Raw genomic sequence first — 18,985 nt, 5'->3', positions numbered from 1 at the left:
CATCAAAATGATTGACCGTCTAGAACCTCCTTTACACCTTTTAATGGACCTATCACATGTTAGTAATGGTGAATTTAGCGTAAATTAAGAGATTCCTATGAGATAGTTAAGATACATCAAAACTCATTGACCGTCTCTGAATTATGATTTTAAATCTTTGCTTTTGAAATTTAAAAGACTATATGTAAAAAAATTAAAATAAATATAACACATAAATGAAATATAGCTAGCAAGACAGCTATTAAGGCAAAGAAAAAAAAAAAAAAAAATCCTATTTTTATGTACTATATAAGCAAGAAAAGCAACAAATTTATATATGGAACTAAAGTGTATTTTAAAGCAACCTTTGTTTTACTAAATAGTTCTATAAAGTGCATCTTTAAAAAAGGACTTCTTTTTTTTATTATTGCAAAACCCTTCAAAGATACTACCTATAGGTAAAACTTAAAAATGATCCGAGAGGCTATTTATTTTAATTGCATGAAATCTATGGTCCTATGAAGAAAAAAACAAACAAAAAAATAAAGTCCCACAGTAACTTTGCTGTATATTACCAAAAGGAAAACTGTGCACTATGGTTTAAGCCAGTTGGTATAATATAATCCATATACTTAACAAAAAGAGAGATTTGCCCTTATTTGAGGTAACAATGAGTGCGTCTTCACATCAAAAAATTTACTTCTTTCACTAATCCGAGCTACCTCAGAAGTTATTTGCAATGTATTACAATGGATGTTTGGCTCCGTTTTAATTTAAACTATTTGTTTAACTAAGAAAAAGACGTTTCACTATTCGTGCTGTACTATACGTGTTATAATCTAAACAGTTAGATGCACAGTACGTACGTACGTACTGTAACAGCAAAGATTGTTGGTTCATTGGCATTTTATGATACTGAACCAAATAATTTGAGACATTAATATAGGAACAGTGAGGGCCAATATCCTTGCTTAGCAGAAACGTTCTAGATTTTATATTTATATAAAGGCTCAATAAAAATAAAAAAGTTGGGCGTAATAATTCACTTTTGAAGCCTATAGGCTAGCATTGCTTAATTATAGCACACTGAAATATGCTTTAAATATTTAAATAATAGCTTTCACGATACCAACTACCTAGAAGACAGTAAAAGCGGTTCATTAAAAAAAAAAATCTTTGATTAAATAATCTAAAGATACTCTTTACTAAATAATAATGCGGCACTTGGTTCTTGAAAGTAACCATACTCAATTGAAAAACTATGAATGTTTTATGGATTTTTTTTTGTTTGATATTATCATTTAAAGAATTATAATTTTTTAGAGCCTTCCTTGAAACGAGAAAAAAAATTCCCACGAAGATTCAAGCAGATAATGAAATGAGGCTTCGAGAGGTCTCATGTATGTGGTTCATTTCTTTTTATACGAAAACGATGTTTGCATTAGTCTTATATATTCTGTTAAGCCAGATAATTGATACACTCGTATCAAAAATCTCTCTTCCTCGTACATTTTTCTGCAATTTTAACTATTTTTTTTGCCAGTACCAAGAACATCAAAATGAAAACATTTTGTGCCCTAAACCCACCTTATATCAATTCATACCAGGAAGTCAAGATTCTCTAGATCTTTTTTTTTGCTGTTTCAAAATTATAAAGTTTTTAGGGTAGTACTATATTTTTTTCATTATTGCCACGTTGAATCGTGAAAATTAATAAGAAAACTAGTTGGTTACATTTGACAAATCTTTTCATCCATAAAAATTAAAACATTAACAACCTGTTGGTTCCCAAAGACACTTACAGCTTCAACGGAGAACTATGCCTTCTTAAGCTGTTTAGCGTCATATATTTTAGCTTATTTTGTTTCTACCCGAGTGGATGGCACACTGGTCTTGTTCCAGTGTGGAACTAGAATTGTTCATGCCCTTCAGGACTCGGGTTCAATGTCCGGGTTTAGGGAAGGGGTCAGTGGTATGACTCTGCCAGTTCAGCTCCCTGGGATGTAAAGACAATGGCCCCCCTGAGATTTGAGCGGGATTTAGTTAGGTCTACCCTGCCAGAAATTATAAATTACAGTTACAATTACTAATTATTAACCTTAGTCCTTTCTTTTGAATTTGCCATTCACTCCTACCAAAAACAGCATAAAATCATATGCAGATCTTTTTTTTTAATTAAAAATAGAATTTCCAATTTTTTAATTTTTCAGATGTATATGGTTGTTTAAGTTTTCACTTAAGCAATTCAAATAATCAGGATTTAATTTCACTGTCCTTAGTACTTTAAGGATTACAGTACCTTAGTACTTTAAGGGTACTTTGGATTCTGAACCCCATAAACTCAAAGTTTGTCACTTGTCACTTGGGTATAGTAACTTTTGAGACAAATAATATCAAATCATGTTTCAATGAATAAAAAACGAAAGAAAAAATGGTGCTCTAACCAAAAGAATTTGCTATTTCACCCGTTTTGAGGTCCTCACACGAAGGATTTGTACCATCCAACTTGTCACCATCAACCACGGGAATGATTTCAATGACTCTATCCATCATTTTCACATTAAACTGTTGTATTATGTAGCTAGAAAATTGTCGAAGGATTTCAACGGAAAGCAAATTTTTCCCACTGAGTCCTCCAATGAATCGAATAAGAGGCAACGCAAAAGCCTGTTCATCTGAATTGCAATGGGCTGTTGCATTTGCCATAATCTGTAGAGCCCAAATTGAACGACCCTCGGTTGTTTTTCCAATGCTAGAAAAAAAGAATTATTATTCCAAAGACATAAAAAAACGAAAGAAAAAAGAAAAAGCGAACTGACTTTTAGGTCTTAGCAATTCACCCCCTCCTTGAAACTAGATACACGCAAAACCTAATAACTTAAATTATTTTCTATTAAAAATTGCAAAGAAAATTTATTTTAAAAAGAGGTGGGACAATGCCGCACGCTCTGGAATTCTCCCCTAGTTTTCTGGAGAATGGTTTCCATAAATCTAAATATTGGGAAATTACATAACGAATCTGGCATTACATCTAAGGAACTGTTGAGAGATTCCTCCATAAGCCCGATCTTTTTCTAGTAACAAATAAGTCACCATAATCTTCTTGGAGGAATTTAAGATGAGGTAGCGCGGAGTTAGACGGAGAAGAATAACATTATCAAAAGTATAATCAGTTACAAATTAGTGGCCAGCTTAATTACCAGCTTTGTGGCTATGAGACTCTCATTCGTAAACAGATATTTACGAATAACAGAGTTCCAACTATTCTGTGATGATGATAGCTTTTTCCATCCCATGCAATGAAGTTAACTGTTTCAATTGTCTTTTTGATCCTGTGGCAGCACAATGGATCGACGGTCTGCTAGGCAATGCAAGGTCCAGGGTTCGACCCCCGCTCCTGCAAAGTGGGGCAACAGGTCTTCAACCGGTCTCTTGAAAAAGACCCAGCAACCGAAACGTCATTTCGACACCCTATACGTCATCATAGCTCTGGAGGATCCTTATCAAAGAAAAACATACTTTTACTCTACTCACATGAAATAAAGACTTAGCCGTCTTTTCTTAATGAATAAAAACAAAGAAAAACATACACTTTTACTCTACTCACATTCTACAAAGACTTAACAGTCTTTACTCAATGAACGAGAGGGGATGAGTTCAAGTTCCATTTTATTACATTAAATAAGTAATTAGAGGAATAATATTCCAAAGGGTTGGATGGCCCGTTGTTTGGGAAACAACTTACAATAACTAATCAATAATGCTTAAAATATCCATACTAAACTACGTGTGAAAATAAATAAATAAGAAATAAAAAGTCAACCCACCGACTGTTCCCATAAACACGTGATGACCACAATACGGCGATCGAATCTAGACCACAAATACGGCCATCTCCCCATCATCTGACAATCAAAAACATGCCAAACTTTCCACTACGTCATAGACAAACTAACGCTAACTAAGCAATCTCCAACGATGTAATCAAATCTTCTAACCATATGTAACTAAATCATATATAACATTAACTCTTAACAAAAACTTTTCATGTGTTTCTTAAAGGAGCCAAGGGTTCGGGACTGACGGATCTCAGCAGGAGCTGAGTTCCAAGCATACCCCACATTCATGGCCAGACCGAAGTCTGAACGAACTCAGGGAGTGGCCAGAACAATTACATCATCCTGGCTACAAACTGCGTACGAATTTAATCCCCTCACTAATCAGGGTGATCCAGAATGGCAATATGGGAGCTCTTCGGGGAAGTATTGATATGCCATCAAAGATTTATAGAGAATATAATATCCTTCATCTCCAAAAGATCAACAGGTGCGTATCTAGTTGAGTGTTGAATTCTAGCCGCTTTCTCTTGATGCTGATTTGCAGATGTAAGTAGAGATGGAAATATAGACATCCTCACAGAAGAACAATAATACAGATAAGGATAAATAAGAGAGAAGTATAAAAGGAGGTACGGTTCCATAAATTTAAAGCTAGTCGATTTCTTTCAAATCAATTGAATATTTTCAAGATCATTCCTTGGAATTTGAATGTGAGGGGTGATCCATCTTGAGCTATGTCACTTGGAGTACTGTCATAGCGAGTGTCACTAATTCTTCCTGATTATCAAATGTAGACGTCGATACAGCCTGAGAGTAGCTTTTCTGACACAATCCATAGCTGACATTAGTAGATAAGGTGCTAAAAAGGCAATAGAGGTTGTTGACAGAGACGAGGAAGTGGGATGCCCTCTAGACCCTAGTGCCATGTTACGTAGAGAAACCCATTGGTGATGGTGCACACAACAGCGCGCCGTGCCGCCAGGCATACATTAGCGGCGTTCCATTGGGACGAGAGCGATAATGCGCTATCTGGATGATCCCTTGATTTTATACGCATTAGTGTTTCGGTTAGGCTGTCTCAAATCACATGCTTAAATTTTCAGCAGATTCGAGCCTATTCATGAGGGGGGATAGGTCACTAAAATGCCGTCTCTGCTTTAAATTAAAAAAAAATTAACCTTTTGGGATCCCTGCTTTCAATAAAAAAAATTCGAGATATTATCATTTAAATGTAATACCCCCCTACCCCCCCCCCCTCTGGATACCACATTGATAGGATACCGTCTCAGCGTTTATTAGAAAAGTAAGTTACTGAATAATTAACATGGTCACTATATGTTTCAAACAAACACGCAAAATAACGATATACAGCTTATTGTTCTTTGGAAAAAATTGATGGTATGAGTAAATGGGTACAAAGACAACAACAAAAATGTCGAAATTATTCAGATATACATCAAATTATTGGAAAACTGAATCATAGATTCACCGTGGCATTCAATAAGATCCAAAGAATCTAATTAAAAGGGAGCACACACAAAAGCCAAATTAGGCCAGTAGCCTATGAGAAATCGCAAAATACCCAAGACAATGAATAAGTCTTAATAGGGGGCCCTGGGTCTATCAAAATATTTCAATGGTTTTTCATGGAATTTGATATCATTTTCTTCCGTCTCCGTTTTAAGTGAAAAAAATAATTGTCTTTTTGGCAACCCTGCTTTCAATAAAAAAAATAAGGTATTATCACTTAAAAATGATTGCCCCCTATCCCCCCCCCTATAGGCAATAATTTACAATTTATTGATGAGTTATATTTTTGAGGTAGCTCCCGAACAATTGAGTATTAAACATTCAGGCGTTTAACAATTGAGTATTAAACATTAAGAAAATCTTATCCAAAAACAGCCAAAAAAAATCTGCAAACTTACAATTCAGCTGTAGAAACAATCTGTCGGCTGTCAATTTCAGAATCCAACTGAAGGCTGAAGCTGTATAGTAATGAATGCGTTCTATAATTCTATTCAACTTGAAAATAAAATTCTTGACTACAAACTATGTTAGAAATAACGATTGGGAAACTGCATTCAAAAAGATTTAAAGTCATTTCATAAAGACCATACTGTTTTTTGTCAACATATGAAGCACTGTGTATATTGCAATATTTGCAATTGCATATTGCATCTGTCTGGTTTTTATGCAAAGTAACAAAAGAGACGAAAATTAATGAACAAAAGGGTAGTAAGGAATTATGGTATACAAAGTAACATTTGGCAAGGAAATTTACTTGCGATAAATCGCTAGGGATGGGACCGTGATTGCGTGATTGTCGGGAATTCGGAGAACCAAATTTATTTTGGGGTGAAGCATAGATTTTCTGGGAAATACTCGAAAATTCGGGGATAGTGCAAGCCCTGCTTGATTTCTAATCAGGAAAATCGAAATACTAAACCACACGAGAAGGAAAAGCTCCGACTTTGCGGTTGACGCAATAAAGAATTGCCGCAAAATTAATTTGAAGGCGACCGAACGCCACTGCCTCTGTCGGCGGCGGCACGCCCTTGGCGCGCGGGCGGCGTTACGACACTTCGGCGGCGTTTGACCAAGTCTCTCGTCGGCGGCGTTCGGTCGATCCACCGGCGCGGCGCCGGCGTCTAATGCCCCAAGAACTGAACCTTGGAGTACTCTTTAATCAACTGGCGCATGTTCATCTACAGCTTCAGCAGCAATAAATCTGCCACTGAGGTCTGAAGAGAACTATGACAATGCTTCACCACGTACACCGTTATGATACAGCTTACCGATGAAGATCTTGTGTGTAAGACTGTCAGAAGCTTTCTTCACATAAAGGAAAATATATTTTTTTCAAGGAGGGGATGGGTACTTTTCCATAAGCATTTTAATTTGTTTGTGATTTAAACAGGGTATAGTAAGGGACTAGTGATATTTGAGCACAAGATATGCCTAGCACCACGATGTAAATCATGGAAAAAGCAGAAAAAGAAAGAAGAGGTACCTTTTGAGACAAGTTATGTTCCTATGAGAGTTGGCAATTTTCTTGAGTTCAGCAGTCAATCCATCGTAGTTCAGGTATTTTGGTGTGTATTTTTTATCTGGGGTCTCTTCTAAACTAACATCCAGGTACTGAATTTGATTTTTTGTAACAGTAATATTCAACGACTTTTCCAAGTGATCCGGAGCGGTAACCTGCAATATAAAAACAAATACTCAAATAAACCACAAATAAATCATCAGCAGAATTTTATTCGTTTAATACAAAAATATATCCACATATACAAAGAAAGCTACCAGTTTTTTTTTTCATAAACATTAATTTAAAATAAAAGGAGAATTTTTTTTCATAAATTTAGTCTTTTCGACAGTCATTGTTAGAGATTTTCAGCAAATAAAGAAAAAGCCCCACCCAAATTCTAGGAGGGTACATGCAAACGAATTCACAGTGAATTTAGTGGAAGAAGTAAAAAACAAACAATAAGCAATTACAGCCTTAGATTTTGAAAATACTTTTTCATGTTAATTTCATTTAAAAAAATCGGAAAAAGCCCCCCCCCCCCCCCTAGATTTTAAAGTAAACCTTTAGTATCGTCATATGAAAATTGATTTCTTTTGCCCCCTCTCTCTCTACTTTCATGAATTGGTATCCCTACCTGATGCCCCTGACCCACCAAGTAATCCCCAAAAAGAAATGGGTAAAGTTTTCTTTTCAAATATCCAATGAACTTCAATTAGTCCACTATGATTTTCAATTAGGTGATACAATTCAATTTCAGCTAAGTGGTATTAATTGCAATTGAAAGTATTAACAATTACACATTTTTTTTAAAGTATAATTTTAACAAGCACTTTATATAAAGATAACAACTCTTTTGTCGAACAAAATGCAAGAAACTATCTTAAAAGGAAACTTTTAACACATAGTTAATTTAGAAAAAAACGGCAAGGCTTGCGATAATGGGATTAAACTGGGATAGAAAAAAATAATGAAGCAAATCAAACATCCAGATTCTTGGTTTGTTGTTCTTCTTTCAGCTCGCAAGACAGGAGTCATGTCTTTCTAATATTAAGAAATGGCAGAGGGCCATTTTCTGCTACACACGGTCATGGAGGCCCTATTTCAAGCCAAGTAGGGTCTCATCGTCTACCATGCCATATATAGGTTCTATTACAGCGATGAATGTGAACATCCTCTAATTTTACCTGGCCTCCTTAGCCTTTTGTCCAGCCAGGGAGTGGGTGGCAATGAAAAGACAAAAGAGAGAAAGACCTGTAACAGACCTGGCTGAACCAAGAATGGCAGCGGCGGTAAAATATAGTTTTGATATCATATATTTATCCACATCGAAGTATTATTGACTTTTTCAATACCCGGTCGCAAAAATTCACTCCAAATACGTGTCTCATATATCTATGACCACAGGAGTTAAGAGCCTGAATTTTGAATATTTTTATAGGCCAAGTTTTACACCCATAGAGGTGAACATAGTGGAAAAAGGGCTAACTAGCAACAAGACGACATCAGGACAGTAAACGACACAAAAAGTGAAATCTGGGATTATACCGACTCTGCAGCAGCCTTACATAGCTATTTTCAGTGTAATTTACGATACAGTTGCCAAGCTAAGGAGAAAGGACACATGCTTTTCTCAAACACCAAAGTTGAAATACCAATAAATCTTTAAGAATTACAGGAGAGAAAGGAAGAAGGGTAAAGATGTGTTTATATGTGTATCCCACTTCACCTTTCTTTACATACTAGAGTTGTTTTGTCATTCCTTTATGGTTGGAGCGAAGCTTTATCAAAAGATAGCCCACTTCACCCTTCTTTACATACTTGCCACAATTTTGTTATGTCAAGGCTGTTAGGGTTGTTTTGTCATTCTTTTATGATTGGAGCGGAGCCTTATCAGGGCTGTAGGATTTTTTTTTGTCATTCTTTTATGGTTGGAGCGGAGCTTCATCAAAAGATAGCCGAAATTAAAGACGTATTTTTGTCTTGTAATTTTGAAGTTAAGAAATACAAATATTTGTCTATTTTGCAGATCAAAATAAAACCAATACCATTATACTTGAAACAAATGTAATAGTTCCCATATAACCCAACCCTGTTCAATCCAACCCAACCCATTTACCCTGCAGTCGTTCAGCCCAACCCCTGTTTGACATAACGCTCAGTCAACTCCAGCCCCGTGAAATTAAGGCCCTGCAACAGATTAGGTCAGATTAGGTTAATGGGGGAGCGGGTAAATTTTCCATGGTTGACCATATCTAAATGAAATCTACTAATAAAATAAAAGTAGTTCCCTATATTCCTTATTTTATGCTCTTTCCTAATCTGGTCGCTTTTCCGACAATGCACCGCCCCCTGAAGATCCCAGATATAGTCCTAGGATATATAAAAACTAAAAGAAAACACAAAAACAATGAGACTCTTACTTTGTAATTGCAGTATGTTTCTATTAATCAGATTCTCTACATTGTTATCGATTTTTCATTCCAAATAATATTTTCATCCAAAGATTGTACTGAAATTTCTTGGCGGAAATCTTTTTACTTGGTCAAGAATGCGAGAAAAATGGTAAACGAAGAAGAGATAACGTACCTCGAGATACAAAAAAAAGAAATATATGATTAGGGCTACATCACAGACTATCAGGGGGAGGGGGTTGCATTGTAATAAAGGTGACTATGGTATTTGGAAAGGGTGTAAACTAAGGAATCTAACAATACCACTTTATTTTGCTAGCATGTTTCCTTTAGATGTAATCAATCACAGCAAATTTACCGTATGGATTTGAGTTGAATGGGGGATTGAATTGAACGGGGTTTGTTTGAACGAAGATTAAGTTAAATGGGGCGAGTTTAACTGGGTTGAGTTAAATCGGAATTTAGTTGCACATACCATAATCAGATATTACCACTAGGCAACAGTAACGGTGACTGGATAGCAGTTTTATTTAGTTTCCCACATTTCCGTTTAGCATCCCAATCACACAATTCCATCCATGAAAAATCTACTTTAAATCTAGAGTTTTCTAACACAAGTCAATAAACATGAGGACTTTAGTTATATAAGTTTTTTGACTATAATAAATTTGTCTTAACTTACATATAACGTATGAAGTCCTTCTGTAAGAAAGGTAGCAAAGGTGCCAGAACTTTCGTCCATGTTGATCGGATGTAGTTCATCGTCAACACGAATCCGAACTTCTTTGAGCATTTTTCCATCAAAAGAACGGACCTTTCCTCGGATCCCTAAAAAAATAGAAACCGTCAGAAACAAAGTAATTCATTTAGTTTGCTTCTGCGACTAAACAAAAATTTTTGCAAATAAGTTTGGCCAGAGAAGGTGTTCGTATAACAGTGTTAGACTTGTTTCCAATAATAGTTCCTGAAATTCATCACATAAAAAAAGAAAAAAAAGAATGTTGAATTTTGAGCGCAACATTCCAAACCTTCAAAGTGTCAAACTGAAATTTGAAAACGCAAACCATACAATACTGTGAACTAGATTCGAATTTAAAATTCAATTTTCACTTTATATATGACCTAATCATTCACGCGATCCATAATAAGCTATAAAGAGCTATTAAATCGTGAGTAACGAACACACATTAAGCACATTCTTCAAGACCATACATTAATTTCGGGATGGAATAATACGTACAAACATTAAAAAGAAAGGTAATTAAATTCAAATCCTTTGAAGAATTTTAATAGTTTATTTTGAATTTTAATGGTTTTATTTACAAAAGCCTGCAAACAACCTTACCTTGATCATACAAGGCAGAATGGCCAAAACAGGTTAAAGCCCTGTTGGATAATGTTGGTTCATCATGGGCGTGGAATGAGGGGCAGGGTCCTCTAGGTAAACCTGAAGATTTCCTCGGTAAGTTTGAATCGCGCATTCGGGATTAAGAGATTCAGGTTTGGCTAACGGGTCTGGAAAAGTCTATTAGCCTGCATTTTTATAGACAGATTAAAGATGTGTATGGAGAGGAGTTTCATTTGAAGCTGAATTTACCGTGGAGAACCCTTAAGTATTGTTTGCAGGCGCGGGCAAACTGCATACCACTGAGTAAAGGATACTTGGAGTCTTATGATAGGAATGGCTCGGGAAAGAGACGTGCCTGCCCCCTCTCTGGGGAGTTTGGGGATGGGATTGACCATTTTCTGAGTAGATGCAAAAGTTTGGTGAATTTTAGGGATAATTTTTTTTTTCATGGGGATGTACCGCTGCTCCCGGGTGTTTTGGGGACTACTTCGAGGGACCTAATTATCGCGTTAGGTTGTTTTACAGAGAATAGTCAGATGGCGCGGAAAGAAGCTGTAGTTTAAATTTGTTGAGTGTTATTGTTCTTTCTTTATTGTTTTTTTGTTTGTTTATTTTTTGTGTACATGGCCACTGGTTTTTAAATACACGCATATATATATATATATATATATATATATATATATATATATATATATATATATATATATATATATATATATATATATATATATATATATCCTGGACCCCTGTGAAACCCGGCACAAAGGAATTCCTTAATCTTAGAAAACGAGATTTTTAGGTACAGACATTCAAATTTTCATACATTTGCACAAGTCTTTCCAAATTGTAAGGAATAAACAGAATCCCCTCACGGCATTTGGACGATTCGTGCCCCAGTATTGCCCGACGGCTCTTTCTATTTCAAGAACAGATTTTACTCTCAGCTCCCTGAAAAAGGTCCTACTGACCCATTTACACAACCAACAGGTTGCAATATTGATGAGGGCCTCATGGAAACGAACAGACTACTATGGAAACGAACATAATGATGTGTATGCATCAAAAGATCATATTATAAGGGCAGATTAAAAATAATTTATAGTTTTGTTCCATACTTCCAACAACACTTTTAAATAAATTCTAATTTCTAAAACAGTCTTAAAATTCCTCTCATATTGTTTTCGTAAAAAAATACTTAGTAGACTGAAATTGAATGGCCCACCCTGGTCAGCTTGAAAATATCACTCGTTGGCTTTCAACATTACGAACAAAATTGTGTTTCTATTATATTTTGCATCGTTTTATTCCTGCTTTATTCTTACTCGGATGTTTTTTTGTAGTTTAATTGATAATTTTGTCCCTTGTTCTTTCTCACCGTGTTTTTTGAGTGAATAAGAGATGCCACAGGGCGTCTAGGTTTAAACCGTGAATTCGGTATTTTTTAATAAAAAGCTCAAATTTCGGTGCTTTTTGCATCAATACTCATAATATAGTTTTTTTTTTTTTTTTTTTTTTTTTTTTTTTTTTTTACTTCGGATGAATTCTACTCGAGAGAATTCTCACTTAAATTTCAGGAAGTACTCTATTTTTTACTCTCCATATTACCACCATAAAAAACTTCTTTTTGTTTAAGGGGAATGGTGGATTATATGATCAATTTAACCAGCCTCCGTCCCGAAATGTTGTGCAATGTTAATAAAAATGAGTTTATCTTAAAAATGTTAAAATACACAAAACAGCAAAAGATAAAAACAGACAAAACTGAATACACTGGTGATGTCCCTGCGATGAACCGTGATTGGTACTATAGAGCCATCTTTCTTTTTTTTCATTATTATCTTTATTTTTCAGTCCGCTTATATTTCGATAAAACGGAATATCATAGGCAGCGCAATCGCACTGAATAAGTAAAGAACGGATGTTGGCACAATGCATTATTTATTTATTTTTTGTGGTTGTTCTTTTTCCATACCAAGGCACTTCGTATCGAAGGAGTTGTAGGAACTTCGAAAACTTCGCTCATTCGATTTGAAGTGAGAGTGCCTACCACCCTTTTTGATAGTTGAAAGCGATGGGAGGGCAATTAGCCCCCCCACGCCCCTTATTCCCCCAAATAATTCCATTCCAAATGTGAAGGTTACCCTGTGGCTCCGCAGAGGGGACTTGCTGATGGAAAAAACATTTTTGAGGATGACACTCCCCCACAACTCTCCGGGCACGGGTTTTAAGTTATGCCCTGGGGCCATATAAGAGCGATGTTGGCACAATGCATCATTTATTATTTTTTCCCTTTGAACCAGGGCGCTTTGCATTGAAGGAATTGTAGCAGAAACTTTGAAAATGGTTCAGTTCACTGGAAATTGGTATTGCCTATGCCGTTTTTAACATTCAAGAGTGATTTGAAGGCGACTAAAAACCCATCCACGCCCACCATTTCCCGAAACACATCCAATCAAAATTTCGAGATAGACATTTTGTTCAGCGTATTTGATTTCCAGATAGAAAATATGTTTTTGAGGAGGACACTCCCCCACAACCCTCAGGTTAAGGGTTGTAAGTTATGCCCTGGGGACATGTAAGGTTTTTCTAGAAGGCGATGTCGTACAAACTTTAAAAAAGGCTCATTGGATTGGAAATTCAAAGGGCTAGTGCCCTTTTCAACAGTCGAAAGTGATTGGAGGGCAACTAACCCCCCTCTCACACCCACCTTTTACCCAAACACATCAAATCAAGATTTTGAGATAGCCATTTTATTCAACGTAGTTTTTATTTCTGGAAATTAGGTATTCGAGGATGACACCCCCCCCCCCCCCCAGCCCTCAGGGCAAGCGTTTTAAGTTATGCCCTGTGGACATATAAGGTTTTTATAGAACGAGTTGTCGTAAAAAAATTCAAAACGGGCTCATTCACTTTAAAATCAGAATGGCTAGTGACCTTTTTAATAGTAGAAAGTGATTGGAAAGTAACTAACGCCCCTTCAACACCCACCATTTCCCCAAACACATCCAATAAAAATTTTGATATAGCCATTTTGTCCCACGCAGTTCAAAGTTAAGGAAACTATTGAAAAAGGGCTCATTCGATTTAGAATTCAAAGGGATAGTGCCTTTTTTAATAGACAAAAGTGATTTGAGGGCAAGTAGCCCCCCTCTCACGTATACCTTTTTCCCAAACACATCCAATCACAATTTTTAAGATAGCCATTTTTATTCAACGTAGTTGAAAGTTTTGGAAATTAGGTCTTTAAGGACGACAACCCCCCCCCCCCCACATCCCTCAGGGAAAGGGTTATAAGTTATGCCCTGGGGGCATATAAGGTTTTTATTGCAAGCGTTGTCGTAGAAACTTCAAAAGGACTCATTCAATTGGAAATTGACAGGGCTAGTGCCTTTTTTAATAGTTGAGTGATTGGATAGCGAACGCCCCTCTCACGCCCACCATTTTCCCAAACACATCCAATCAACATTTTGAGATATCCATTTTGTTCAACGTAGTTGAAAGTTCTGGAAATTAGGTCTTTTAGGATGATAATCCCATCAGAGCCCTCAGTGCACGGGTTGTAAGTTATGCCCTGGGGGCATATAAGGTTTACATAGAAAGTTGTTGTAGAAATTTCAAAAGGGGCTCATTTGATTGGAAATTGAAATTGCCCTTTTTAGTAGTCAAAAGTGAGTGGAGAGTAATAATCCCCCTCAAGTGCAAATTTTTTTCTGGCCTTGGGAGGGCATAGGGGTTTTGAGCCCAACTTATGTTAATTTCTACTCGTTTTGAGTTTGACTCGGCTATTTATTTTAATTTCTGTTCGTTTTGAGTTTTATTTATTTATTGATGCTGATTTGTGGTAGTTTCACGCTTGGTAGAATATTTTATTTTATTTTTGCTCATTTTTTGTTTAATGGAGTTCTTTACTTTTCTTTGAAAAACTTATTTTGTGGAAAAAGTGTTTTTAATTAATCTCTTGTAAGGGGGATATATTATTTGGTTTCATATTTGAATTGATTAATCATGACCAGGCCCTCTTTTGGCTATCCTGTGCATATTCTTTTGTGTTTAACTGAATTTCCTTGATGTTGAAGAATCATGGAAAGGCACAACCTCTTTTTCAGAGCATCTTTATTGCAATATCAATAAAGGAAGTAGATCTTTCCTTTGCTTGATTCTTGCCGTCCTATTCAAAATTTCTTACTCATTTTTTTTATTAAATCTTAACAACCCATTTCGAATGCTACACTATGTGACGGATATATAGACGATTCTCTCATCTAAGAGTTACCATGACTAGGCAGAAGGGCTTTTCAGGCTAAATTCAGAATACAGACCGCAGCTAAAAATTTCAACAATCTTCGACATCTACACCAAAACGCAAGCTGGCGGGGAAGACTTTAGGAATTCTCAGATACCTTGAAAGAACCCTGCAGATTCCAAAAATTTTTCAGTATCAGTATATAGAAACCCCACTAAATTAAAGATAACAAAGTTGAGCCGTCTCCAGAACCAAGGAGTTAAATATCCCTCTGATTAACAATTTAGTTTCCTTCTTTAGGCAATATTTGGGCAATTTAGGCAATTCAACTTACATTTAGGCAACATAAAGAAGAAAAAATACAACTCATGATATTGAATGGCTTAATTCATTATTTTGTTCTGTATAAATATGTTAGTTTTAATTTTAATGCTTTATTATTTCTGCAGATGACGATCGCTGTATCTGTGGTGAGATATCCAGACTTATGTATCTTTTTTCGCTGTCTAATAAGCGGACTTCTTCCCATTTGAACGTTTATTTGTTCGCCATAGAAAGGTAGTGTAGCCTTGGAAAAAAAAAAAAAACTTAATTTAAGGTATTACGTCGAAAATTTCCTTTTTTTTCACTTTACTTTATGAAATTTCCTGTTTTTACTTTAATTCTAAGCTTTGGATTTACAAACAATCTTATAACTAGAATATGAATTATCTGCTAGAAGCAATAAAAAAGGAACAACCTTATACAAGTAAAAGAAAACAAAGACGAGAAGTAACTTGTTAAAAAAGGCGAGCACAAAAGGGGGGATAAACATGTGCCTCTTTTTTAAATCTCGAAATTTTAAGCTTTTTTTTATCATTTTCGAACAGTTTGTTTGTTTTACGTTTGTTTACAGATTTAGAACCCACCCCCTCCTCCCCCCCCCCAAAACACCTCTTGTATCCGTGCCAGACTTGAAACCTATTTTCCCATTGGGAGGTTTGCCTTAAATCCCTGGGAACTTTATTTAATTACTTCATTAAATTCACTGATCAGTAATTAAAAGTCTTCATTTAATTACTAAGTACCTTGGTTTGCAGCATCTAAGAATGACATTAGGCTTTCTAGGTTATCCATCCACAAATGAGGTAGATCTTTAGCAGGTGGAAACAGGCAACAGCTGACGTGAGCAGATACCTGAAATAAAAGTACAGGAATATAGTTTATTACCAATAAGATCCCGGCAAAACAATTATATCAAGTCCAACTTAGTCTGTACCCACGAACAGATTTTTGTAAAGAGGCAGGGGTAATTGAAGAGAAAACTAGAGAAAAACATAAATAGTTGTGTTTATATTGGGTTTACCTGTCTGGGTGTTACCGTTGAGTTGTAGTAGTAGTAGAAGTAAGTAAATATGACGGCACTAGACCCTCAAGGTCCAAACCGGCGGTGCTGATTTCCGTTTCGTGGCCCTTCATCCAAGAAGTTGGGGGCCAGCCGTCCTGTGCTTTCGCACAACCTTCCTGCTTACCTTCTCCAGATTTCTCCAGACACCTGTTTAGAGCCGGGTCGACTCTGGCTGAGCTTACAGAGTCATTCCACTGACCCCGTCCCAAACCAAATAACCGGCCACGCCAGGGAACGAACCCGTGTCCCTCGGACTAAGGATTCCCTAAGGATTAAGGATATATATATATATATATATATATATATATATATATATATATATATATATATATATATATATATATATATATATATATATATATATATATATATATATATACATATATAATGATTCTTGCAAGAAAATTATTTATAATATTAATCACATACATATTTTTTAGTAGATCGAAAATACCATTGCGGCAATAATATGATCTATTAGGATGTATCAAATCAGCCCTATCCTAAACGAGCTTTCTGATTAATTTTAAACTTATAACTTAACTCTGAGGGTATGGTGCCCAAATAAATCATGAATCAAAACAAGGAGTGGATAGCAAAGAATCTTAACAATAAATTGAGAGGATGTTCAACCCCTACTTTAACAAGGGCTTTCCACTTTAATCACAGTTGGTTAAACAGCAACATCTCACTTAGATGGCTCTCAGAAACATTTGCCGTCAGTATAAATCATTTCTATAACCACTGGTTCATCATAAGAAAACTGCATCTAATCGATTATATCTTTGCTCTAAACTAGAATTTTAGTTTTATAACAAATTTACAAGTTTAGCTTTAAGGTCATTGCATCCAAAATCAATTACAGAACCAATGTGAGGAGAGGATAGCATAGACCATTTAACTAATTTGAATAAGGGGAAACATCCTATCGAAATTTTGACACTGGTTTTCCACTTTACTCACCATGGAACCAGAAGTGACGCACTACACAGGACTTTAAATAAAGTTGATTGGTCTCCTCTGCCTTCTATGAAGTATATATGTCTCTTTAAATTCTATAAGATAAACACCCGTTAGATGGCTCGGAAATTCAGTGGTAGCACAGTGGACTGATTCTTTACTTGGAAAAACAGGCCTGGGGGCAAATCCTGTTGTCACAAGGCTGGGCGACAGGCTTGCTCCCCATTTCTGTAAGACAAAAAAGGCCTAGCAACTGAAACGTTTGATTTGACGGACTATGCGCCATCAATGGCTATGAAGAATCCTCATTTTTTCCCTTTGAGGACTCGGCATAGAAACACAACTTTTTCGACAAAATGTCAAATACCTACAATACGCATTGCAAATTCAAATTCGTACAAAACTTTATATGCTATAAAATCGAGTAGTTTGATAATAAAGAGCAAAAAGCTTTAGGGCTTAGTCAAGTATGTAGGCTCAGAAATAATTGCTGTCATTGCGACTTATTTCTAAACGCACTGATTAATCACAAGGAAATTTTATCTGATCAGTTCCATCTACCCCATAAATTAAAAATTTCTTTTTATAATAAACTTACAAGTTTAGCTCTAAGAGCGTTGTATCCAAAATCAATTATAGAGCCAACGCGAGGATTGGATAGCGAAGAACCTTTTATTACTCCAGTAAGAGGAAGAGTTCCATCAGAACTTGGACATTGGCTTTCTATTTTACTCATCGTTGGATGAGAACCAACATATCGCTCAGATAGCTCTCGGAAACATTCACTATCAGAGTGACTTATCTCTACGTCCATTGGTTCATCATAAGGATATCTGCAAAAAGAAAAGTAAATTCAAGTATATTAAATATCAAAGCTTTGGTATCATAATCAATGAGGGTAGACAAACTCCAGCTCGAATTGACGACTCAACTGCCAGATGTAGCCCGAAAAGTGCAGTTATATGATCAAGCCCTTAATAAATTTGAAAAACTAATTTTTGTCAAATTCTGCTTGCAAAATACAACATTCTTGTTAGCTGTCAATAATAATCTCGAATAGTGTTTCAAATTCTTACAGAATTTACCAGCAATTATTACAAATCTCTCTGTTAGCATGCCCAAATACAAATGTTAGTACAATTGTTAACAATATTTTATTTTATTTTTTTTTTTTTTAATTGATCAAAGTAACAAACTACTTTTTTGGTATTTTTTTTTTAATAAAAGTAGATTTTTACAAAGTGGTAAATAGTGGTAAACCAGTTATGGAATGTTTGTTAGAGATAGCCGAGGAACTTTACTCAGAAAAGTCAATACAATTTAGTCATGCAGTGTCGGGTGCGAACAATATTTCCAACTGTGTTTCAAATATGGGTGAAAACATTGAAAACCAAATGGCGAAAAGTGCAAGCAAGTTTCGCCATTTTTCAATTCCAATGGTTGAATTGCTGGACAGTATTTCACATTTCAACTGTTTGTGTTCATTTGAGACGTGGATGAAGACATGAGCATGACACAAGAGCAGGTTTTTTCTAAATAGCAAGAAATACACTGTTGTTATAAAGGATATATTCAATGGGTAGGAAAAAAGATTTTCCAATTATAATTTTCACTGGTATAACCACAGTCGCCTTATTGTCGATAAAGGATAGAGCATGTGTGGCATAAAGAAAGAGAAAGTAGGTCAAGCAAAGAAGATGTGTAAGGAGAAAAACAATTAACAACCGATGTTCCTGCACTGGTGTTATTCCTCAGCAAACTAGGTGTATTAAAATAGCAAACATAAG

General features: G+C 35.7%; 1 protein-coding gene across 1 annotated transcript in view; it reads right to left on the bottom strand.

Annotated features, from left to right (window-relative positions):
• The window catches only part of LOC148945976 (carboxypeptidase D-like), a 67,722-nt gene that overhangs the window by 11,134 nt on the left and 37,603 nt on the right, over positions 1-18,985 (bottom strand). Inside the window, exons 10-14 of the mRNA XM_089097879.1 lie at positions 17,797-18,031; positions 15,919-16,027; positions 9,943-10,088; positions 6,832-7,022; positions 2,424-2,731 (exon numbers count right to left, since the gene is read on the bottom strand). Coding sequence (XP_088954005.1) covers positions 2,424-2,731; positions 6,832-7,022; positions 9,943-10,088; positions 15,919-16,027; positions 17,797-18,031 — 989 coding nt within the window. The remainder of the gene's footprint in view (positions 1-2,423; positions 2,732-6,831; positions 7,023-9,942; positions 10,089-15,918; positions 16,028-17,796; positions 18,032-18,985) is intronic.

This window comes from Artemia sp. Qi Xiang Cuo, chromosome 12 (assembly GCF_049724085.1).
Source record: "Artemia sp. Qi Xiang Cuo chromosome 12, ASM4972408v1, whole genome shotgun sequence".
In the NCBI taxonomy this organism is placed as follows: Eukaryota; Metazoa; Arthropoda; class Branchiopoda; order Anostraca; family Artemiidae; genus Artemia; species Artemia sp. Qi Xiang Cuo.
Note: the sequence above shows the minus strand (reverse complement) of the source record. Positions and strands in the feature narration are given on the sequence as shown.